This window comes from Capsicum annuum, chromosome 12 (assembly GCF_002878395.1).
Source record: "Capsicum annuum cultivar UCD-10X-F1 chromosome 12, UCD10Xv1.1, whole genome shotgun sequence".
Classification (NCBI taxonomy): domain Eukaryota; kingdom Viridiplantae; phylum Streptophyta; class Magnoliopsida; order Solanales; family Solanaceae; genus Capsicum; species Capsicum annuum.
This window is the reverse complement of record NC_061122.1, coordinates 18987001-19012711: the sequence shown is the minus strand read 5'-3', so window position 1 is coordinate 19012711 and position 25711 is coordinate 18987001. Positions and strand designations below refer to the sequence as shown.

Below are 25711 nucleotides of genomic sequence, written 5' to 3'. Positions count from 1 at the left end.
AATAATAGAAAATAAAGTTTTAATTTTATGTAATTTAGCCTAATAAATTCTGCCAAATTAGATCATTATTCCTATAAATATAATTTTCAATACTTATTTAATAGGAAAAAGGATTAAATTTATCTTTCTACTTTGAAAATTTGTTTAAATATATATCATTCGTTTACCATGCTGTTGAGAAACTTTTCACGTCCTTCTTTTAACAACAGAAAAGCCCAAATCCGTGTTAAATGTTCCATCATTTAAAAATAAAACACACCCTATTCTAATCTGCCCCACAAAAATAATAAAAAAGTATAACCTTCCATCAGTTTTGTTAATTAAAATTTTCAAACGAGATTAGGCCACTGGAAGGGAGGGCCACAAAATTTTCAAATGTACCCCTCCCTCAGTTTATTTTATTTTTAAATAATGGGGCGTTTAACATTGATTTAAATTTTTTGTAGAGAAAGAATACAAGTGAAAAGTTCCTTAACAGCAAGGATAAATTTGATCTCAAAATATGATATTTATAATAAATTTAACCTTAAAATATAATTAAGAATATATTTAACTAATTTTTTAAAATAAGAAAATAAATTTGATTCTTTCCCCAATTTAATAACTTGATAGCTATGATATTTTTAAAATTTATATAAAATCAAACTCACATGCACTGAATTTTATGGTCGGTCAAACTAGAACACCTAAAAAAATCACAAAGTCAAATCAACATCCTTTAAAATAAAAGTTTCTCCAAAGAGGGAAGGTTAAAAAAAAAAAAAGAAGACAGATAAAAGAAAAGTTGGCACAACCTTTTTGTCTTTTCCTAATTAAAAACAATAATTTTGTGACATTGATATACCCTGCGTAATCAATTACGACACATTAATAGACACGTTGTATAATACTTATAAAGAAAGGCCGTGAAACAATATTCAACACGTCCACCAGCAGGGGTGGATCCAGAAGATGTAATTTTCATATATATAATTATGGTATTTTCAATATTTTATGTATATATAGATTTTGAATCTCCTAAACATAAGATTAGAGCCTGACTTGGTGGTTGATGCCTGATGGGCATTTAAAATCGACCTTGAGCCTCCAAATTCAAATGAATTAGATTTTTATTTTTTGAATCACCTTGATAAGTATCTTGTATCTGCCATCATCCACGAGCTCAAGACCAAGTTGAGCAATAGTTTGTTTACCATATTTTTTAAAAATATAATTGAAAGAGAGAATAGGTTAAATTTTTCTAAAACTATTGTAATTTGTGACTGTCATATTTAAATTATTGGGTGTTTCTGTTACTCTCTTACAATGTAAATCCCACTAGATTAAAACCATATATGTGATAAAAAGTTTGGGATAATTTGTTAAGAGATGCATGGAATATGAAAAAAAAAAGTCTTAAAAATGACTCACCTCACATAGTGAGTTCATTGAAGTTCTGATTGAGTTCTCTGAACATCCAACAGTTTAAGTATGAAACTCACAATACAGTGATAATTTAAGAGTATTTAATCTACTAATTATCTCGGAAGAAAAATCCACGTGTCCTATCACATGGTACTTTATGAAGGAGCTTTTAGAGCGTGATGGTCACGTAAGGTATCGAATTACTCGGGAGGTATTTCAATAGGAGTTCATGGTAGTTCAAGGGGGTTCCATGAACACCTGATAGTTTATTTATAAACTCGCAAAATAATTGATGATTTAGAAGGATATTTACCTGTTCACTCCAGTTAATTAAATATATACTTCATTCTTATCAATTAACGTGACATGGTTCGAATTGGCACAAAATTTAAGAAAAAAAATGAGATGCATGTATAGACAGAATTTTTGCCCAGAAAGTTCCTTTGTTCATTTGTCAATCATGCCTAAACTAATCATCAAGAAAAGTCACACAACTATTCATTTTTTTCAAAAGTTGGGCTTAAGTCTTCTAACTTGAAATTTACAATCAAGTCATACAACATGATGCCACTTTGAATAAAATTAGGCAGAAGTCTACATCGAAGTAACTATTCTTTTTTTTTAATCAGATTCTACTGATGCGGAGTCACCTTCCACTCAATAAATAAGGCAGCCAATGCAACCAACTCTACAAAGATCCCTTCTCTCATTTCTCTTCCTTCTTTCATTCTATGTAAAATCAAGAACTAAGTAAACATTTCAAGATTTTGATCATGGGTACTTTGAGGGTACTTATGTTCCCATTTTTGGCTTATGGACACATCTCTCCATATCTAAACGTAGCCAAGAAACTCGCGGATAGAGGATTCTTGATTTACTTTTGTTCTACGGCGATCAATCTCAAATATACCATCAAGAAAATCCCTGAAAAATACTCTGATTCAATTCAGCTTGTCGAACTCCATTTACCTGAATTGCCTGAACTTCCTCCTCATTACCATACGACGAATGGTCTCCCACCCCATCTCAATCACACACTTCAAAAGGCCCTGAAAATGTCAAAACCAAACTTCGCAAAAATCTTGCGCAGTCTGAAACCTGATTTGGTCATTTATGATGTATTGCAGCAATGGGCTGAAAGCGTCGCGAATGATCAGAACATTCCAGCAGTCAAGATGCTAACTTCTGGTGCAGCTGTGATTTCATATTTTTTCAACTTACGAAAGAAACCCGGGGTTGAATTCCCTTATCCTGCTATTTATCTCACGAAAATTGAGCAAGTAAAAGTGGGTGAATTGTTGGCAAAAGCTGATAAAGAGAAAGAACCTGATGATGTGGATCCTTTTGCTGATGGAAATATGCAAATCATGTTGATGAGTACCTCTAGAGTTCTAGAGGCCAAATATATTGATTTTTTCACTGAATTGGGCCATTGGAAAGTTGTTCCTGTTGGTCCACCTGTCCAAGATCCCATAATTGATGAGGTGGATGATGTAGAGCTCATTGATTGGCTAGGAATGAAAGATGAGAGTTCAACTGTTTTTGTGTCCTTTGGGAGTGAGTATTTCTTGTCGAAAGAAGATATGGAGGAAATAGCTTTCGGGTTGGAGAATAGTAATGTTAATTTCATTTGGGTTGCAAGATTTCCAAAGGGTGAAGAGCAAAATCTTGAAGATGTTTTACCAAAAGGTTTTCTAGAAAGAATCGGAGATAGGGGAAGAGTTTTGAACAAATTTGCACCACAACCAAGAATTCTAAATCATCCAAGTACCGGAGGATTTATAAGTCATTGTGGTTGGAATTCAATAATGGAAAGTATGGATTTTGGGGTTCCTATAATAGCGATACCTATGCATCTTGATCAACCAATGAATGCTAGGTTGATGGTAGAATTGGGAGTTGCAATTGAGATAGTTAGAGATGATGATGGCAAATTTCATAGAGGAGAAATTGCAGAAACTCTTAAAGATGTCATAACACGAAAACGAGGGGAAATTTTGAGGGCCAAGGTGAGAGACATCAGCAAGAATTTGAAATCAGTAAGAGATGAAGAGGCTGATGTTGTTGCTAAAGAGCTAATTCAACTTTGTAAGGACAGTAATAAGTGCAACTGATGTGGTAAGTAGTGATTTAATTGACAAAATTATTTTGCATGTGAGGTGTTTTTGTTTGTCTTTAAAATATATTGAGGTTGAAATAATGAGAAAAAAAAAAGGATGCAACCTATAGAATAATCCTATTGTTTGGTAGCTCAGTTAGTTGACTAGATGAACTTTTCCTTTGTTGAACTTTCCCGGTTTTTCTTTTAAAAAAGTTTGTATTTGCACATGCTCAAACATGACTTTGTTTAGCAGAATTCAAACTTTTGATCTCAATGGTAAAATGAAGCCCTTGACACCCTGATGGACTTTTTGATGACAACCAATGAAGTTTATTGAATTTAGCTAAAAAAAAAAAGACCCCGATCTATTGTATTTGGCTTAAAAATATCCTCCTTCCGCGCACTGGAGAAAAGATGCTCCAAACGTAATCTTTTGGCTTACAAAACTCCTAACCTATTGAATTTGTCTCAAAGTATCCTTCTTCCACACCCTTTAGACTAAAAGCGCTCTCAATTTTATCTTTTCGCTTAAAAGTTCCCCCTAAACCTAATGGTCTCAAGTTGAAGAGATTTATCCTAATTGTTTTTTTTAACATGCAGAGGAGGAACTATATTGAACACAATTTTTTTAAAAGAATTCTTATTTCCTCCGTTCGTTACTTACTAAACCCTTTTTGCTCCTTGTAGCTATGTCTGAGAGTCGGATCCCTAACCAAATACAAAAGGAATGAGAGATGGGCTCTATTCATTTTTTTTTTAAACAACTAAATGTGGAGATCTCTGTTTTGATGATAGTCAAACCTAACCAAAGGGACCTGGTTTCCATTGCACTTTGTGGCCTGGAGATTTAATGTGGACAAACTATCTATTGAGTAGTCTATTGATTAAAGTATTAAGGGCAAAACAGACCCTTGGATATAAAGTCAAAATAGTTAGCTAAAATGTTAGTTATAGGTGATTAGTTAATAACTACCTTGTGTATAAATACACAAGCTGATTGGATTGTGCGTGCCTTTTTGATCATTCTCTATCAATAAGAAATCACTCTCTTCTTCTTCTTCCTCCTTTCCTTCATCAAATTCACTGAATCTTAACATGGTATCACTGCCCGCGATGCTCTAATTCTTCTTCCGCACAAACTCTTCAAAGATTCTTGTATTCGATAAGGTCTCTTGAAAGAGCCAACAATGGCAGGAATGGGAAATTTGGAGCAAACATCTAATTCCGGTTCAACTGATGAGAATCTTGGAATAGGAGTTACTATTGAAGCCACCCATCCACTGTATTTAGCTTCCACAGGCACAAGTGGTATATCGTTGATTTCATTCCAATTGGTGGGCACTGAAAACTACGGATTATGGTCAAGATCCATGAGAATAACACTGCTGGGTCGCAACAAGCTGGGAATTGTAGATGAGTCATGGAAAAAAAGAGAAGTTCCATAAAAAATATGGTTATCAATGGGAACATAGCAATGTGATTGTTCTTTCGTGGTTGATGAACTCAGTAGCTCAAAATTTGATAAGTGGGTGGCTTATGCTTCAAGTGTACACTCAGTTTGGGAAGATCTTCATGAAAGATTTGATAAAATCGATGGATCCCACTCCTTCAATGTTCACAGAGATATTGCAACTTTGATTCAAGGTACTCTGTCCATTCCTGTTTATTATTAAAAACTGAAAGATTTGTGGGATGAGTATGAAACATTAATTCCCTTAACTGGTTGCAACTGTGATAAGTATAAGGATTTCTTGAGTCATTTGCGAAAAAAAAAGTTATATCAATTTCTTATGGACCTTAATGATTCATATAATCAAGCAATAAGCCAAATCTTGTTCATGATCCCATTGCCCATTGTTAATCAGGCATATGCAATGTTAGTTAGTGATGAAAATCAGAAGAGTATGACTGCTGCTAATTTTGCAATTCTTGGTGCATCTCCTAGTCTTAATTCAGGAAATTGTCCTAGTATTAATTCAGGAAGTTATGAATCAACTGCCCTATACAGTGCTAGAACAAGTGATTCTAAAAAATTCAAGAAAAACTCCAATGTACAATGTAGTTGTTGCAAGTTAAAGGGGCACACTAGGAAAATTAGTACTAGATTGTAGGGGATCCTAATGACTCAAGGTTCAAGAAAAAAAAGGGAGCTTCTAATGGTTACACTCCTCAACTTACTGCTTACAACATGATTGCTGAAAATCCAGTCATGAATTATAGAGTTCCTGAGTTTACTTCTGGTGAAAGGGGACAGTACAATTCACAAGCTTCAACTTCTCAGGGTCCTAATACAAGTTCAAAGTCTGGTGGAAGTCAGATGCCTTATTTCTTTACTTCAGATCAATATGCTCAAATTCTGAATTTGCTGAATGAACCTCAATCTACATCAGTAGCTAACACTACAGGTATGACTAATGCCTTACTAGCTATTAACAGTCTTAATACATGGATTGTAGACACAGGAGCTGCAAACCATAGGGAAGTTGATGAAATCCTACTAATAGATACTGTTAAATTATATAGGAACAAGCAGAGAAAAGTTTTTCTACCTACTGGTGATGTTGCATATGTCACTCATATTTTATCTAGTATAATATATGAGACGAAACTTGATAATATGCTGCATATTTCAAAGTTTAAATTCAATTTTCTATCTGTATCTTAGGTAGCAAAGGCCTTACAATGTTTAGTGGATTTCTTTCCTAACTTCTTTATCTTTTAGGATCTTTACAATGGGAAGGTGAAAGCGATTGGTAGAGAAAAGGATGGGTTATATCTCTTATCTTCAAGCTCTAGAAGCACAACAAAGGATTTACGTTCTCTCGTTGCTAAAAGTTTTGTGAACTCTACTCCGTAAACTCTGTTAATAAAACCAAAACCAGCCTTGAATTGTGGCATAAGAGGCTTGGTCATCGATCATCTAAAGTTCTGCACAAACTATTTCCTTCTACTCTTGATAGTTGTAGTAGCATTGTCAAAAATTGTTTTGTCTGTCCATGTGCTAAACAAGTGAGTTTACCATTTCCAGCAAATAGTAAGCAGAGTACTAGGTGCTTTGAATTGTTACACATCTTGATATATGGGGACCTTAAAAAGTGGAGACATATGATGGCAATAAATATTTTTTGACAGTTGTAAATGATTTTTCTAGAATGACATGTCTATTTTTACTTAAGCTCAAATTTGATATGTGTGTTGTACTTAAGCAGTTTTTGTCTTATGTGTTTACTCAATTTGAGCAAAAGGTTAAGATCATTAAATCAGATAATGGAACTGAGTTTGTTAACTTTGTACGTGCTTCTATGTTTGAACAACTTGGTATCTTACACCAAACATCTTGTGTTTACACTCCTAAGCAAAATGGTGTGTTGCTGAAAGGAAGCACAAGAGTGTATTGGAGGTATCCAAAGCTATCAGATTTTAGGGATACATTCCAATAAGATATTGGGGTCATTATATTCTTATTTTTACATATCTAATAAATGGAATGCCTTCCTTAGTGCTTAACTACAAATCTCCTTATGAGATATTATACAAAGTTCCTCCTTCACGTAAACATCTTAGAACTTTAGGATGTTTATGCTTTACCAAGACAATAAATGAATTAGATAAACTTAAATCTAGATCTATTACTGCTGTGCATATGGGCTATTGAAACTTTGAAAAAGGGTATATACTATTTGACCTATAGAATCACTTATTTTTATCAGTAGAGATGTTAAATTTAGAGAAGAAGTATTTCCATTCAAGTCTGTTGAAAAAAATAAACAGCTTCATTTCTTAGATGTTTTCTCCGATCAAATTCCACTTTACAATGATGAAGTACCAACTTCAATAAGTGATGATCAAAATGGCGATTCAGTAGGTAGGAATTATTTGATCAAGGTCCAGTTACAACCATATCAGTTGATCCAAATCCTCAAATGCCTACTGCTACATCTTAGTTGCCTGTGTTAATAAGTGAAATTTAACATTTGTTCCAACAGAGTCCAGGAAGTCTTCAAGAACTAAAGCACCACCCATTTGGATGAAAGAATGTCTTAACTTGGAAGAAGTCAAAAACTCCTTACAATTTAGCAAACTACACATCCTATGATCACCTACATACCTCTTTTCTGTCACGACCTAAACTCAGGCCTAGCTGTGATGGGCAATCTCAAGACCACCATGGGCTTGTGATAACACCCTTAGCCTTACCTCAAGAGCAAAATTAAAGTAAATAGCAGAAGCCAACCAGAGTAATAAGAAATGTAGATAAGTCAAAGGAGAATCTAAGAGTCAACAAAACAACCAAAACATCCCAATACTGTCCACAAAAGTCTTTAAACTAGAAATACAACTAAGTCGGGATATACCACCGACTATAAAAAAAGAATTCAAAGTACTAAGAAAAAAAAAGAAACCAATGAAATGATTGGGCCTTCCGAAGAATGGAGGCTCACTACTTCACAATTGATCGACAAAAGTACCCAACCACCTAACGTTGTAAAGGAGCAATAGAAAAGTCCTCGGAGCCTACATCATGAAATGATGCAGCATCCGGGGATGATCAGTGGGGCAAGTACAGGCATGTAACTCAAGAAAAGGGAATAAAATAATGCATTAACCAAAATCTATCCATAAAGCCACATGTGTATATATCTATTTCTCTATATATATAGATGTCAGGATAGGTACAAGGGTCATGAAACATGATAGTTTAAAATATTAGTCTGAACTATGTAGATCGTACCGACATTCCAGGCACCCACAGGCTATACGGGTCCAACTTACCCTGCCGAAAGGGTCCAGTCCATAGTAGCCACATGTACCGAGGAATGGATAAGGACACCAAGGTGATAGCCATCCAAAATATAATGTGTGCATCAGATACATGGTCATATAGAACCCCAACATCAGCAAACATGATTTTCAGTGTTGGTCCCCCCCGGACTATACCTTCTCGGTAAGCTATATAATTTTCTTTAAGCCCAAATTAAAACAGTTTGCACATAAGCCAACTATTAATCAAGGAGTCTTTCATTAAGGCATTGTCCAACATAGTATTGTCATACCAATATGCTTGCAAGCTAATTCAATTATGCCAATCCAGTCCATTTAACCATTAGACTCCCAAGTTCCATTTAAAATCCAAAACCATGGCCACGAAAAGCATTGCAAAACCACAGCCACCAAGGGCATTCCAAATTTATTTTTTTATCCATTTATTCTTTACTGCAATTAAATGTTTCCAAAATACATGTCAAATTATGTAAATATCTATATTCGAAATCACGGTTACAATGTGGGTTGAGGTTAATGACATTATCAAGCCAAAATTCATCAATTTAGGAAAACCAATGTCACCCATTCCAACTATTGTAATAATGTACCAATTCAGTTCCGAAAATCATAATTTAAAGCATACGTAACACATTAAAACAATGGAAAAAGTAATTCAAGCATTAAAAGCCAAAAACCCTCAACCCAATTTTAAAACCATCACTCAAAATACATGAATATTTAATAAATTAATGCCACAATGTAGAATACAAGTTAAGAAATGAGAAACATGCCTGAAATATAGAGGAATTTAAAGAGAAATCGAAGTTTGGAGCCTGGAGTAATGATTTCTTGTAAAAACCTTGAACTTTCTTGGTTTGGGAGTTAAAGAAGAAAAGAATGATGTTTGATCTTGATAAGTGAAGGAAAAGAGATTATCTAGGTTTTTTAAAGTCGTTTAAGGGGTAAAGGATCAAAAATACCCTCACCCCAAGTGAAAAAAATAAAACAGGATGAATTTAACCCAACGACGTGGCACGCCGCTATCGCAGAGGTTATCCTCTATGCCACGCTCCTATCGTGGAACCTCACTGCCTCGGGGTCCAAAAATAGCTACGAACCCCTTATGAAAATTCCAAAACTTTTTCAAAATATCCTTCTAACATCTCTTATCATAATTTAAGTCAAAAATTAGCGTTACTCACGCGGGATCGTCAAAAATAAAATGATCAAAATTTTATGGGGTCTTACATTATTCTCCTTCTTTGGATCATTCGTCCCCGAATGAGAAGTTAGGACATTTTTAGCATGATAATAGCAAGAATGTAGTAGAAACCAAGGACAAATTCAAAATGCGACAAGAGGGAAATGAAACTCATACCTTAAGCACTTTCATCCTATGTTGGAAACAAGAACGAGTATTTGGCTTTTATATCTTCTTTAGATTCCTATGTAGCTTCTTCCACCTTTTGATTTCTCCAAAGAACCTTCACCTAAGCTATATCCTTTGTCCTTAATCTATGAACTTGCCTATCCAATATTTCAACCGGGACTTCCTCATAAGACAACGAATCCATAACACCAATATCCTTAACAGCCATTATCAAAAAAGGATAACCCTCCCACCTTTTCAACATAGTCAAAGCAAAATTCACTGGTAATCTAATTCATAAGAGACATTCCTAATTCTCCTCTCAATCTGATATGGGCCAATGTAACAGGGACTAAGCTTCCCCTTCTTCCCAAATCACATGACTTATTTCATAGAAGAAACCTTCAAGAACACCCAGTTTCTTACTTCAAACTCCAACTCCCTCCACCTCACTTTCGCATAAGACTTTTGGTGACTTTGAGCAGTCTTAAGTCTTTATATAATCACCTTTACCTTCTCTATGGATTGGTGAACTAATTCAGGGCCAAACAATCTAGTCTTACCCACCTCAAACCATCCAATAGGAAACCTGCACCTCCTACCATAAAGAGCCTCAAAAGGAGCCATTTGGATGCTGGTATGATAAATATTGTTATAAGAAAACTAAATAAGCGGCAAATAGTCAACCCAACTACCCTTAAACTTAATCACACAGTCCCTTATCATATCCTCCAAAGTCTGAATGGTACATTCCCTTTGTCCATCTATTTGAGGGTGGAACACGGTGTTAAGGTTCATCTGCTTACCCAAACATTTCTGAAAAGAATGCCAAAAGTGAGAAGAGAATTTAAAATAATGGACACTGGTACCCCATGCAACTTGGAATAATCCTCTCCAGAATAGTTAGTCTTTACAGGAAATAAGTGGATGACTTGGTCATTGTTGACTTGGTCATTCTATCTACAATGACCTAATAGAATCATATTGATTCTGAGACCATGAAAGACCTATGAAGAAATCTATATTAATCATCACCTACTTCTACATGGACAATTCTATCTCTTGAGATGTACCACCAGGCCTCAAATGTTCAACCTTGACTTGCTGAAAAACCATACACTTAGCAACAAAATTCGCCACACCCCTCTTCATATTATTCATATTATTCCACCGATAGATTTTCTTCAATACATAATACATCTTGGTCAAACTCGGATGAACTGTATATATGGACTCTTGAGCCTCAGTTAAGATTTTTTCTCGCAACCCATCTACATCAGGAACACATAACCTTTATTGACACCTCAGAATGCCATCTCCCCCAATCTTGAAAGTCATAACCTTTATTGACCCATATTATCTTTGATTTGCATAAATATGGAATCTAAAACTAATTTCTCCTTGACCTCAGTACCCAGAGACGACTTAACCACTTTCTAAACAATCACTCATCCATCCTCAGAGTCCAAGAGGTGAATTCCTAAATTATCTAACCTGTGAATATCCTTCACCAATCCTCTCTTCTCCTCATCAACATGGGACAGACTCCTTGTAGACAACCTGCTAAGAGTATCAACAACTATATTAGCATTAATTGGGTGGTAGTGCAAACTCATATCATAATCCTTAAGCAATTCGAGCCACCGTATTTGCCTGAGATTCATCTCCTTTCTCGTGAACACATATTGCAAGATCTTATGGTCTGAATAAATATCCACATGCACCCCATATAATTATTGGCATCAAATCTTCAAAACAAAGATCACAACCGCCAACTGTAGATCGTGAGTCGGGTAATTCCTCTCATGAACCTTAAGTTGTCTGGAGGCATAATCTACTACCCTACCATGCTGCATCAAAACATAATCCAGTCCCACGCGGGACATATCACAATACACAACAAACCCCTAAGTACCCTTGGGTAGGGTCAAAATACGTGCATAAGTCAACTTATCCTTCAACTTCTCAAAACTACCTTCACAAGCATCGGACCACAAAAACTTTACCTTTTTCTGAGTTAACTTCATCATCGGAGTAGTAATAGATGAGAAACTCTCCACAAACCTCCTATACACAGCCAAGCCCAAGAAGCTCCTAATGTTGGTTGGAGTCGTGGGTCTAGGCCATTTCTTAACTGCCTCAACTTTTTGTGGATCCACCTTGATCCCCTCACTGAAAACAAGATGCCCAGAAAAGGTCACAATACTTAGCCAAAATTCACACTTAGAAAATTTTGCATATAATTTCTGGTCCTTAAGAGTCTGCAATACAATTCAGAGGTGATTGACATGATCCTCCTCACTTTTGGAGTACACCAAGATTCTATCAATAAAGACTATAACAAATAAATCTAGAACTGCCTGAAAACCCAATTTATAGGATTTATGAACGCAGTCGGAGCATTAGTTAATCCAAATAACATAACCAAAAACTCATAATGGTCATGCCAGGTTTGGAAAGCAGTCTTGGGAATATCAACCTCCCTAATTTTCAACTAGTGAGAGGCTGAACAAATACTAATTTTTGAGAAACACCTAGCACCCTGAAGCTGATCGAAAAGGTCATTAATCCTAGGAATGAGATACTTATTTTTCACTGTGACCTTATTCAATTGACAATAGTCTATACATATCCGAAGATACCCATCTTTTTTTCACACAAAAAACGTTAGAGCACCCCATGGAAAAACAGTTGGATAGATGAAAACCTTATCAAGAAGCTACTCCTTTAGTTCTTTTAGTTCAACCGGAGCAATCTTATAAGGAGGAATAGAAATGGGAAGGGTATTTGGTAGAAGATCAATTTCAAAATCTATTTTTCTATCCGGAGGAATCCCAGGAAGATCATTGTGAAAAACTACAGAAAATTTATTAACCATAAGGAAAGATTGCAAAAAGGATCTCTAAGAGTTAGGATTCTTAACCTAAACTAGATGATACAGACACTCGTTGGAAATCATTCTCTGAGCTATAAGATAATAAATAAACTTCTTATTGGGTACTAAGGAACTTCTCTCCCACTCAATGATGGGTTCATTAGGAAAATAGAAACTGACCTTTCGAGTCCTGGAATCTAGAGAATCATAGTACAAATGAAGTCAATTCATTCCCAAGATTACATCAAAATCCACCATATCAAGTTCTATCAAATCCACCAATGTCTTCCTATGATGAATGGACACCACACAACCCCTATAGATTTTTCTAGCCACAATAGATTCGCCCACCGGAGCAGACACGAAAAAGGGATAAGAAATATTTTCAGGACCAAAACCAAAATGTACAACCACATAAGGGGTCATATAAGATAGGGCAGAACCCAGATCAAGTAAAAAATAAACATCATGGGTGAAGAGTTGTAACATACCCGTGACAACGTCTGAAGATGGCCCAGAATCCTGATGAGTAGTAGTGTATAAGGCAATTTTGGCTACTATAGAATCCTGATGAGTAGTAAGTGTATAAGGTGATTTTATCTACTACCGATACCTGATGTGGTGGACTTAGGTGAAAGAGCTGAAGAAGTGGAGACCAGGACCTTATTAGCTCCAGTGGCAACTTTAGTTATAGGATAGTTTCTCCGCAGATGACTAGGCTGACCACAATTGAAACACAAGTTCCTCTCCTCCTCATAATACCCACGATGAAGCTGTCCATAAAATAGACAAGGAGGATAGGGTAGGGCTGACTGGACTCCACTGACTTGAGACTAGGCACCCTGTCCCTTAGGACCATTACTAGCCCAAAAATGATGATCATCGAAAGGCTTAGGATAGAGAGCACTGGCTATTGAATTAGAATTTCCCCAATTCTTCTTCCTAGTACACTGTCTACCATATCTTCTATTGTTATGCTGATTTGCACCCTGCTCTGCATACCTAAACTTCTTTCTCTACCTTTCTCCCATCTCTACCTATTTTTTTCTCATCTTTAACCTGTTGCATGTAAACTATCAACCTAGATGTATCCATATCATTATTCAGCATAGCAGGCTTACACTCTAACACCAAATCACGAGACAACCCCAAATCAAACTTCCTCATTCTGGACCTCATATTATACACCAACTTCAGAGCATAACGGGATAGCTGCTGGAACTTCAGTGCATAGTCCTTAACACTCATATTACCCTGCTTTAAGTTCACAAAATCTTTGGTCTTAGCCTCTCCTAAATCCTGAGAAAAGAAGTGATTAAGAAAATCACCTAAAAACTCATCCAACATCACCGACTCAGCATTATCACCCCTCATCCCTTCCCACTCCTCATACCACTGGTAAGCCATATCCTTTAACTGATAAGTAGCAAACTCCACACCCTTTAAATTAGTAGCATACATCACCCTGAAGATTTTCTCCATCTCATCAATAAACCCCTGAGGAACCCCCTCAACCTTAGAGCCTGTAAAGTTTGGGGGATTTAGCCTCATAAACTAGACAACCCGAGTGACCTCAGATGAACTACCAACAAGACCAACATTCTCAGACCGATAGGACTGCGATGCACCAGTTGAGCAAATCTATGGATAGACTGACAAAACTCCATATTAGAAATACCCCCTGAGTGTTACACCCCACATGTTAGTTTTAAGTCATAGTTGTAAGTTGAGGTGTTACGGCTGCATAATTGAGCTTTTCATTCTTTAAATTTAGTTGAAAAAAAACTGGATTGATGCGTATAAGACTAGGAGGTTACAGGGGCATAAACTGTACCTCACTTCTGCAACATAGCAATAGAATAAAGAAGTCAGCAAGAAACAAGCCACTGCTCATTAACTTGCCAAGTCCCTTTAAGGGCAATTTTGCCTTTTTCTTTTTACCTTATCCCAATCAATTAAACCCTTATTCTTAAGTCTCTAAATGTTATTTCTTGTATAGAAGAATGTTTTCTTTTCAGCAGAGGCATTAATTTTTTTCAGCAGATAAAATCCCCTATGTTCCCATCAGTTTTATGCGTTAAAAAAAGAGTCCCTCTCTTTTCCTCAAGATTCACATGATAAAAAGCTTCACTTTCCAATCATTTTTCATATGTTTTCCATTAACAAATATCCATATTCCTCCTATCAATTACAACTCCAAGTAACACAAGGAAATTGATCGAGAATCAAGTACAAATTTCTTCCGATGTTAAGTTCTTTCAACGTTTAAGAGGTATGTGGAATCATTCATTACTCTTGTTTCTGGATGTTTTATTGTTATCTAATTCAAATTACTCCTAAGCTATTTAAGATTAGAGGAACTTCTACATCCTTATCTATGAAATTGAATTGTTAAAGTAAGTTATTGGAATGTGTTCAGATAACTCTCTATATCACGTCCTCCTTAAATTTTGTGAATTCTAATACTGTGAAAGATTACAGTTTCAAAGTCAAGCGATTGCACCTAGAGAGCACCTATTCTTTAAAAGAAGTAAGGCCTTAACAAAAGATCTAATTACATAATTTATTGATAAAAAAAGACATCTCCCAGTTCTTTTTGAACTTCTAAGCATATCTACTCTTTCTTTGACTTAATTTTGTATCTGCTGCGTGATTGCATCTCTTTCTATAACATGGTTTTAATACAATGTCCATATTCAAGTTGTCCATATTTGATCCAATTTCCTCAACCCTGTAGTTACAATATGCTTCTTTACTTTTTCCAAGTGAATAATTACAAAACTAGAACACTATAGACCACTACTTCTCTCGCTGCAACATTCAGACAATATATTGTTACCTCAACAATTCCAATCTGTCCTACTGTACTATTAAGTAAATACACTACATAATAAGTAAGAACGGTATCCTCTTCAAGGTATTTCATTTAAGTCATGCAAGGCAGCTTGCCGTTTTGCCACTACTCTGTCTCTATAAACACGAATTACAATTTCTCAGTGGACTCTATCACAATGGAATTACCAGCCTATAAATTGATCTTGCTCCTCGCTATATGATGGCATACACCACTATTACTAACACGCAGCTAACTACCGCACCTCTATTGGATTTATTCTTACCCTAAAAGTATGTCCGCTAGAGTTTGTTTTACCATCTTTCCATATTTATATGTACCCCAATCAGACATATTCTTCTCCACATATGCCCTGTAACATAATAGCAAAAAAGAAAGAAAGAAAGAATTGATTATCAAAAGATTCAGTACCTATGCCACTGAATACACAATCAAGTGGTACATTTATCCAAAATCTCCAAAGTCTCTCTGTTATAGCTAGTCTCTTTCATTCTCACCAACCAAACAGTTAAGTGGTACATTCGTTTTGTGATCTTTAACATAAAATTCTTGGAGTTCTTAAACTAAAGGATATAAAATTTTAATTAGTTTTGATAAGACATCATAACTAGGAACTTCAACTTTTAAATATGAGTTTCAAACCTCAACTAGAACACTTCAAGTTGTTTATTAGTTTCATTAAGTGCGGTGGAAGCTATGAAATGAAATATTGTTACAATGTAACGACACTTTACTATTCATGATACTCCAAATGCTCAATAACTATAATAATTCATGAGGCATGATACCAAAGAGGTTGATTTTCCAAGCATGAGTCCTAAAGGACAAATTCATGATCATTAGCCTAAAATGGCAAACATATGTATGCGAGCCTAAAATGGCTAAACCATGAGCATGATCCTGACAAGGCTAAAAATTTTCAAGAACTAATAAATAAGCTAACATCATGAGCATAAGGGAGTTAGTTAGTTAACCGTGAAGGCATAGGTTTAAATGACAAATGCCCAAAACTATGTTTGCTAACATAGGATAGAGATCATTTCGCAAGTCGGATACTCTCTTTTTCTTTCATGTGTCCCAAAAAAGGGCTAACCATGGATACTTGCTAGCAAATCATGTCATGTCACATCCTATGCCCGACAAGGTATAGAACGGCTTAGTTGATCAGGCCGAGATCAGACTCCATGCGCTCACATGGTGGTTTGTGATGGTTCACTACTTTCTTCCACACATAATCAAAGGAATTTAAATCTAATTTACTTGGTCAATTGTAACTTTAGTTTACATTCTTGTTTCCTTTCCAAATTCCTTCACTTATATTTGAATTTTATTGTTACTTCTAATCTCTTCTTGTACTACCCTCCTACAATGGTTTTACATACCAATACATTCCACGTATTGATAGTCTTTGGCGCTACATTATTTCATAATGTAGGTTCTGGCTCTCAAGTCCGTGGTCAAGCGCCTCATTAGGATTCCTAACTTTTGGTATTGGTAAGCCTCTTTCCTACCAAGAGGCTGGATGAGATATGATGACTTTTTTGTGTTTTCTTTCTTTTCAATATTAGTACTTATTAGAGGCTTCATAGGTTGGTGTAGTTGTCAAACAAACTTTTAAATTTCTAGTCTTTATCATGACTATTAGTATTGTATAAAATTAAGTGGTGTCAATAAACCTTGATTGAGTCGGGGGTCTAACGAATACAGCCTTTCTACTTCTTTAGAGGTAGAGGTATGAACTGCGTACATGTTACCCTCCCCAGACCTCACTATGTGGGAATACACTGGGTTTGTTGTTGTTGTTGTTGTCAATAAACCTTGATGATAATATTTCACCTTTAAGAAATCTTATTTCAATCTCATATTGTTTCAGTTATACTCTTTCATATTGGTTGTATTCTCATGTGATATGATAGAACGTTCACTCGTACTAGTGGTAGTTCGAGTACGTGTCACATCTAGGGCCTCATCTCGGGGCGTGACACTGAGCAAGCTGAGCATAAGCATCACCAACCCAGAAAGCTGGAGGAGGACTAGTAGGGACCGGTGGAACACCATGTGGAGCGGTATAGTCAGGAGTAGGGACCTTAGACTGGATCTGCACTCCTTAATCAGGGAGAGTTCCCTCTATATTTTCCCTATATAGGATAGAGATTCAAGTAGAGTTTCTACGACCATCAGATCTTCGGGGAGGCATGATCTGAAATGCGAGTAATCCAGGAGTTAGAGATATTTCATGATAACTAGACTCTCTAGCACTAAATAGAACACAAGAAAGGGAAATATTCCTAAATGCCTTGTAGTCTCCCCCTTACCGTGCTCTAATACCAATCATGTCAAGACCCAAACCCGGGTCTGGCTGTGACGGGCAATCTCAAGCCCACCATGGGCCAGAGACAACCTCCTTAGTTTTACCTCAAGAGTACAATAAAAGTAAACATCAAAAGTCAACCAGCGTAATAAGAAATATAGATAAGTCAAATGAGAATCTAAGAGTCAACAAAACAACCAAAACATCCCAATACAGTCCACGAAGGACTCTAAAATAGAAATACCAACTAATTCGGGACATGCCCCTAACTATGGCAAAAAGAATCCAAAAGGACTAAGAAAATAAAGAAACCAATGAAATGATCGGGTCTTCCGAAGGATGGAGACTCACCACTTCACAGCTGATCGATAGAAATACCCAACCAACTAACGCTGCACATGAACAATAGAAAAGTCCTCTGAGCCTACATCATGAAATAATACAGCGTTCGGGGATGGTTAATGGGGCAAGCACTGGTATGTAACTCAAGAAAAAGGGATAAGATAATGCATTAACCAAAACCCATCCATAAAAGCACATACACACAATTTATACATATAAATAGGATGTCGGGGTAGGGACAAGGGTCATGAAACATGATAGTTTAAAATATTAGCCTGAACTATGTAGCTCGTACCGACATTCAAGGCACCCACGGGCTATATGGGTCTGACTCCCCCAAGCCGAAAAGGCCAGTCCATGTTAGCCACAGGTATCGAGGAATGGATAAAGACACCAAGATGATATCCATCCAAAGTATAATGTGTGCATCAGAAACATGGTCTTGTAGACCCACAACATCGGCAAACATGGTTATCAGTATTGGTCCCCCGGGGACTACACTTTCTCGGTGAGTTACACAATTTTCTTTAAGCCCAAAATAAATAGTTTGAACATAAAGCCAACCATTAACCAAGGAGTCTTTCATTAAGGCATTTTCCAACATGATATCATCATACCAATATGCTTGTAAGTTAATTCAATTATGCCAAACCAGTCCATTTAACCATTAGACTCTCAAGTTACATTTAAAATCTAAAATCATGGCCACCAAGGACATTTCAAAATCATAGCCACCAAAGATATACCAAATCCTTTTTGTTTCTATATATCCTTTAATATAATGCAATGTTTTCAAAAGATAAGTTAAACTATGCAAATATCCCTATTCAAAATCAAGTTTACAATGTGGGTTGAGGTTAATGCCATTATCAAGCCAAAATTTATCAATTTGGGGAAATCATGTCACCCATTCCAACCATTATAATAATGCACCAATTCAGTTCCATAAGCTATAATTTAAAGCATGTATAACACATTAAAACAATGAAAAAAGTAATTCAAACATTAACAACTAAAAACCCTCAACCAATTTCAACTCCATCATTCAAAATACTTGAATATTTAATAAATTGATTCCACAATGTAACTTACAAGTTAAGGAATGAAAAACATGTCTAAAATATAGAAGAATTTGAAAAGAAATTGAAGTTTGGATCCCGGACTACTGATTTTTTATAAAACCCTCGAGCGTTCTTAGTTTGAGAGTTAAAAAAAGAAAAGAATGATGTTTTATATTGATAACTGAAGGAAAATGAGTTATCTAGGTGTTTTAAAATTGTTTAAGGGGTAAAGGACCAAAAATCCCCTCACCCTAAGTGAAAAAACAAAACTGGACAAAATTTAACATAGCAGTATTGCATGCCAATGTTGTGGAGGTTAGCTCTATGCCACGCTCCTATCACAGAGCATAAGTGGCCTGGCACACCACTATCACAGACCCTCACTACCTCGGGGTTCCAAAATGGCCTTGTCCCCTTCCAAAAATTTTAAAACTTTCCCAAACACCCTTTTAACATCCCTATAATATTCATGTCAAAAATTAACATTAAGCACAAGGGAGAATCAAAAATATAATGATTGAAATTTTATGGGGTCTTACATATTTAGGCTGTTATCATTGATAGTTCTCAAGAAACTAAACCCTCATCCTACAACGAGGTTATACAAGATCCAAGGTGGATAGATACTATGAAGGCAGAGATAGAAGCCTTGGCTAGTAACAATAGTTGCAAAGTAGTATCACTACTAGAACGGAAGAGATCAATTGGATGGAAATAGGTGTATAAAATAAGTATAAAGCTACTGGTGAAATAGAGAGATCTAAGGCAAGATTAATAGCCAAAGGTTACAACTAATAAGAAGGTATTGACTATCAGGAAATCTTCTCTCCAGAAGTCAAAATAGTGACTGTCAGATCAAATGAATATCTACAGTGCCCTTCTTCAATGGAACCTAGAAGATGACATATACATGGATCTTCCTAAAGGATTTAAGAGCCAAGGAGAGAAGAGACCAACTTGTAGGCTTTTTAAATCCATATATGGGCTTAAACAAGCTCCACGAAAGTGGAATACTAAACTTATGAAAGCAGTTCTTCAACTTAAATTTATCCAAAGTCAACATGATCACTCCTTATTCATAAGGAAATCGGGAAGTGAATTAGTGCTTATTCTTATCGATGATGATGACATGTTGGTTACAGGTAGCAACTTGAAACTGATAGAAGAAACAAATACAGATTTACATAAAGCATTCAAAATAAAAGACCTTGGAGAGTTAAGGTACTTTTTAGGGATTGAATTTGCTAGGTCTAAAGTTGGAATCTTGATGCATTTTCTAAACAAATACAGATTTACATAAAGCATTCAAAATAAAAGACCTTGGAGAGTTAAGGTACTTTTTAGGGATTGAATTTGCTAGGTCTAAAGTTGGAATCTTGATGCATCAAAGGAAATGCACTCAGGAATTAATTGATGAGCTTGGTCTAGGTGATCCAAAACCAATAACTACTCCTCTTGAAATGAATGCAAAGTTGACAACCAAAGAACTAAGTGATATGATAAATAAGACAAACTCAAGTAAGGGAAAGAATGAAGATCCTTCGGCAGATGTCAACATGTATAAAAAAATCATTGGAAATGTACCTCACTACAACAAGACCAAATATAGCTTATGGTGTGTAAACACTAAGTCAATTCTTTCAAAAACCAAAAAAGTTTCATTTAGAAGTCGCTTTGAGAATAATAAGATATGTTAAATTGCAGCTTGTACGAGGAATTTTTTTCTGTCAAGTCAGAGTCAAGAACAAGTTAGTGCTTACTATGATGCTGATTGGGCAGCATGTCCTAGTATCAGAAAATCAGTAACGGGCTTCCTTGTTAAACTAGGAAATTCTTTGATATCTTAGAAATCAAAGAAGCATAACAAAATCTCAAGAAGCTCAGCAGAAGCTGGGTATAAAAGCTTAGCATCTACAACTGCAGAATTGATTCGGATACTTGGATTGTTCAAGGAAATCAGAATTCAAATCACTCAACCAAAACAGGTTCAAATAGACAATAAAGAAGCAATACAAATAGTTGTCAGCCCAGTGTTCCATGAGTAAACAAAACATATCAAAATCTATTTTCACTTCATGAGAGAAAAGATTCAAAAGGGCATGATGAAGACACAGTACATTCCTATAAGGGAACAACTAGAAGACTGAACTAAAGGGCTAAACAGAGTTCAACATCAATACCTATGTGCCAAACTAGGAAAACTAAACGTATTTGTACCTCTTACACCTCCTAGTTTGAGGGGGAGTATAGAGTAATCTATTATTTAAAGTATTAAGGAAAAAACAGACTTTGTATATAAAGTCAAAATAGTTAGTTAAAGTGTTAGTTGTAGGTGATTAGTTAATAACTACCTTGTGTATAAATATACAAGCTGATTATATTGTACGTACCTTTTTGATCATTCCCTATCAATAAGAAATCACTCTCTTCTTCCTCCTTTCCTTCATCAAATTCTCTGAATCTTAGCACTATCGAAGGTACCAGTTTCACTTTTTATCTTACCTTCAAATTTCCAGTTGTATCTTGTACTTGTGCGGATAGAAAGTTAGTGGGCATGGAAGCATAGGCTTTGCAGCCTTTTTACCTCGACCAATGAAAATGGTTATAGGTTTTCATGTCTCTTATACATTCAAAAGAATAAAAATCTAGGTCAAGGTTTTCCACACTCAAAAAGAAAGATCTCTCCTTGCAAGTTCATCTGCAAGTCCTCATCAGCAATAGGGACTAGCTTGACTAAAGTTCTTCTGCTCTTAGTTTTGTTGTATCTGAGTCTTTATAATTTACTCTTAAAAGTGTAAACTTACTCTTTCTTGTAAAGCTGTTGTAGGTGAATTTGTAATTTCATTTTCTCTTATTGAAAATGATGTTAGCTAGAGTTAGTTGACATTTCATGACTAGAGTTAGCCAGTGCTTGAATCGGTTGGAATTAGTCGGTTTAGTTTGTAGCAATAGAATTATTGCTTGGGAGGTCTTGTAATAGAGTTGTTGCAAGATGTCTAAAGATTAAGAGTTTAATCCTTGCAACTAAGGAGTTTGTATTCACCGTTGCTTGAAGATAGTGAAATGATTGAGAAATCCTATGAGGTAGGTGATGGTTTTACTCCCTTGAACAGTGAGGTTTCCACGTAAAAATCTTGTGTCATTTATATTTTTGCACTTGTCTGTTCTTATTTATTGCTATTTCCTATAAAAGTGTTCGAGACTTGATCCCTGATCTGGTGGGTAATTCATACGGGTCGTCACTAAATACTTCTTTTCCTACCTAAGATATACCGAATAACAACTCAAATACTCATTGCCCATTCGAATTTGTATCAGTCAATTTGAATGAACTTAGTCGCCGGAAATAATGCTCCCGCAACATTAGGTTTTCTTATTTAGGTAAGTAGTAGAAGTTAAATATTGCTAGGTGCTGGTCCACCTTGGTATGCTAGTTTATTTTAGGTGGCTTCAATAACTTTTATCTTAAAAATTTTAAGAGATATTACTATAGTTATTGAAAATATTACATAGAATAACCTACTTTTGCATTTACAAGAGATAAACGATATGGAATTAGACCATTTGGTTTGAGTATGGCTTTTGATATCTAACAAACTTTCTGGTTTGATCCTATAGAAGCATGTGATCAAGGGTGTGTCTTGTACAATAACTTTAGGTCAAAGTTTACGTATAAGTATAAATAGTATAGATGTTGAAACCAACAAATTAAATGCACTTTAATATAATCTCCATCTCAAGTACTGAAAATTCAAATTTTGGATCATATAATCTTTTAATTAATTTCTAATTTTGATTTTATTTTTATTTTTTTAATTGGTCTTCATGGTTATCAACCCTTCTTCTTCACATGGACCACAAATAATTTTCCAAATGTCTCGTGTTAGTCTCACTTGATAAAATAGAGGACTTCTGCAACAATATACACCTAGATCGAACAACAATCCAAATTCTATCTCCTCTTCTTCCAATATTTCTTTATTTAATAGTTTGTTATCTGAATTTTACATATTTAAATTAGGAGAAACTCTAAATATTATCGTGAAAGTTGTTGAAGAGTTGTGCGATAAGAAAATTCACGGGCTTGAAGTTCGTTGATGAATTTGAATTTGAATCTGGTGAGGATTGATTTTGGGCGAGTGAAACAATTTGGTGAGATCTCTTTAGTTTTAACGAAGGAGGAGAAAGATTGTAACTTTCAAGTCAAAGTGTAGATAGAGGAACCTTTAGTTTTAATGAAAGAGAAGAAGGATTGTAACTTTCAAGTCAAAGTGTAGATGGAGGAACCATTGACATGAACACTTCTTTTTATATATGCGTATATTCATCAGAAATCCAATAGCATGCAGTGAAGCTCAAGAACAAGTCTTTACACATTATCAATCCATATTACATTCAAACTGGATGTAAAGTGCAAATTGTAGTGAAAATCACAAAGGTTGCACTGCAATGTTTACATCCAATAGGTGTTAAGCAGCTCACGACTAACACATTAGTGAAACAGCATAAACAAAATTCAAGTGTCTGCCCTCTGATATGAGTAACATTAGTTTATGCAGTTTTTTCATCCTTTTTCTGAAGATCATATCGTCAATTCAAAATCAATACAAACTTTTAATTCAACATCAAAATATTCCAAAAAGCTTCGTCGCTCTTACTTGAACAAGTGAAATACTCTTCTGCAAATAATTTTGATCAACTTCGGCATTCCAATATCAAATGAGCATATAGCCCTGCTGTTTGGAAGAGTTTTTTTCTTGGCTGTGAAGATATTAATGTATAATTTAATGAATATGCATGAGCAAAAATACAAGGTCCTGGGAATGTTGGAACTTGCATACTAAAAGTTTGCCTAACAAATATAGTTTCCAGTTTCAGTACTAATTTTCTTTTGAACAAACAAAAGGAGGAACCATACTGTACAAAAAAAGAATCTTCTTTTCTCCTTTCATACCTAGCAAATTCATCACCTCTTTTTGCTTCTTGCTGTCTAATTTGTTTATTACATGATTAATTGCTACAAGAAACAAACATGGAATTGAGAGTTCATATTGAAAGCTAAATAAAGTCATACTTGAGAATGTCATAATGTAGGATCAATTTATAGGTCGCATTCTATTTTTTCTTATTATTACAACCTCAATAGATTTTGAAGATCAACCAGAAATCACTCACAGATAATATAATTATGTTAATCGAATTACAAACATATGACATTATTTCAATAAGAGGTGAAGAGATGGACGTTGTTGCTAATGAGCTAATTCAACTTTGTGCTATACTCTTCTTACAAAGTTGAATTAGCTCATTAGCAGCAACGTCCATCTCTTTACCTCTTATAGATTTCAAATTCTTGCTGATATCTCTCACTTTGGCCCTCAGATTTTCCCCTGTTTTCCCTGTTATGACGTCTTTAAGAGTTTCTGCAATTTCTCCTTGGTGAATTTTTCCATCATCATCTCTAACAATCTCCACTGCAACTCCCAATTCTACCATCAACCTAGCATTAATTGGCTGATCATTACGTATAGGCACCGCTATAATAGGAACTCCAAAATCTATACTTTCCATTACTGAATTCCAACCACAATGACTTATAAATCCTCCGGTACTTGGATGATTTAGAATTCTTGGTTGTGGTGCAAATTTATCCAAAACTCTTCCCCTATCTCCAATTCTTTCGAGAAAGCCTTTTGGTAAAGCATCTTCAAGATTTTGCTCTTCTCCCATTGGGAATCTCGCAACCCATATGAAATTAACATTACTTAGCTCCAACCCGAAAGCCATTTCCTCCATGTCTTCTTTTGACAAGAAATGCTCACTCCCAAAGGAGACAAAAACAGTTGAATTCTCATCTTTCATTCCTAGCCAATCAATGACCTCCACTTTATCCACGTCACTAGTGATCGGATCTTGGACAGGTGAACCAACTGGAAAAACTTTCCAATTGCTCACTTCTAAGAGAAAATCTATGTATTTGGCCTCTATTGTTCTAGAGGTACTCATCAGTATGATTTTTGTATTTCCATCAACAAAAACATCCACATCATCAGGTTGTTTATCTTTAGCATATTTTGCCGACATTTCGCGCATTTTTACTTGCTCGATTTTCCTGAGGTATATAGCAGGAAAAGGGAATCCAACGCCTTGTTTCCTTACTAAGTTGAAAAAATATGAAATCGCAGCTGCACCAGAAATCCCGAGCCTGACTGCTGGAATGTTTTGTTCTTTCGCTACGTTTTCAGCCCATTGCTGCAATACATCATAAATGACCAAATCAGGTTTCAGATTTTGCAAGATTTTTGCGAAGTTTGGTTTGGACATTTTCAGGGCCTTTTGAAGTGTGTGATTGAGATGGGGTGGGAGACCATTTGTCGTATGATAATGAGGAGGAAGTTCAGGCAATTCTGCTAAATGAAGTTCGACAAGCTGAATTGAATCAGAGTATTTTTCGGGGATTTTTGGCTTGGTGGATTTGAGATTGATGGGCGTAGAACAAAGGCAAATCAAGAATCCTCTATCCGCGAGTTTCTTGGATAAGTCGAGAAATGGAGTGATGTGTCCATAAGCCAAAAATGGGAACATCAGGACCCTCAATGTTTTACGAAGCTCTGTTACTTCTGTAGCCAT

The 25711-nt window shown here is 35.6% G+C and overlaps 2 protein-coding genes across 9 annotated transcripts; one reads left to right on the top strand and one right to left on the bottom strand.

Annotated features, from left to right (window-relative positions):
- The first annotated feature begins 1772 nt into the window (after positions 1-1772).
- On the top strand, positions 1773-25387 carry LOC107850376 (beta-D-glucosyl crocetin beta-1,6-glucosyltransferase). Of its 8 annotated transcripts, none has more exons than XR_007048210.1 (4): positions 1773-3522; positions 4700-5149; positions 5787-5910; positions 25267-25362. XR_007048210.1 is itself a non-coding variant. In XM_016694859.2 (2 exons), exon 1 carries the CDS (start codon positions 2178-2180, stop codon positions 3516-3518), a length of 1341 nt encoding a protein of 446 aa, XP_016550345.2. In that variant the 5' UTR covers positions 1773-2177; the 3' UTR covers positions 3519-3522; positions 25267-25387. The 8 variants fall into 8 exon arrangements, 3 of the variants coding, with proteins under 3 accessions (XP_016550345.2, XP_016550346.2, XP_047256784.1); XR_001668572.2 differs by lacking the exon at positions 25267-25362 and adding an exon at positions 6228-8037; XR_001668571.2 differs by lacking the exon at positions 25267-25362 and adding an exon at positions 6228-8037 and having other exon boundaries at positions 4655-5149.
- On the bottom strand, positions 21482-25711 carry LOC107850375 (beta-D-glucosyl crocetin beta-1,6-glucosyltransferase-like). The gene has a single exon (XM_016694857.2). It carries the CDS (start codon positions 25709-25711, stop codon positions 24347-24349), a length of 1365 nt encoding a protein of 454 aa, XP_016550343.2. The 3' UTR covers positions 21482-24346.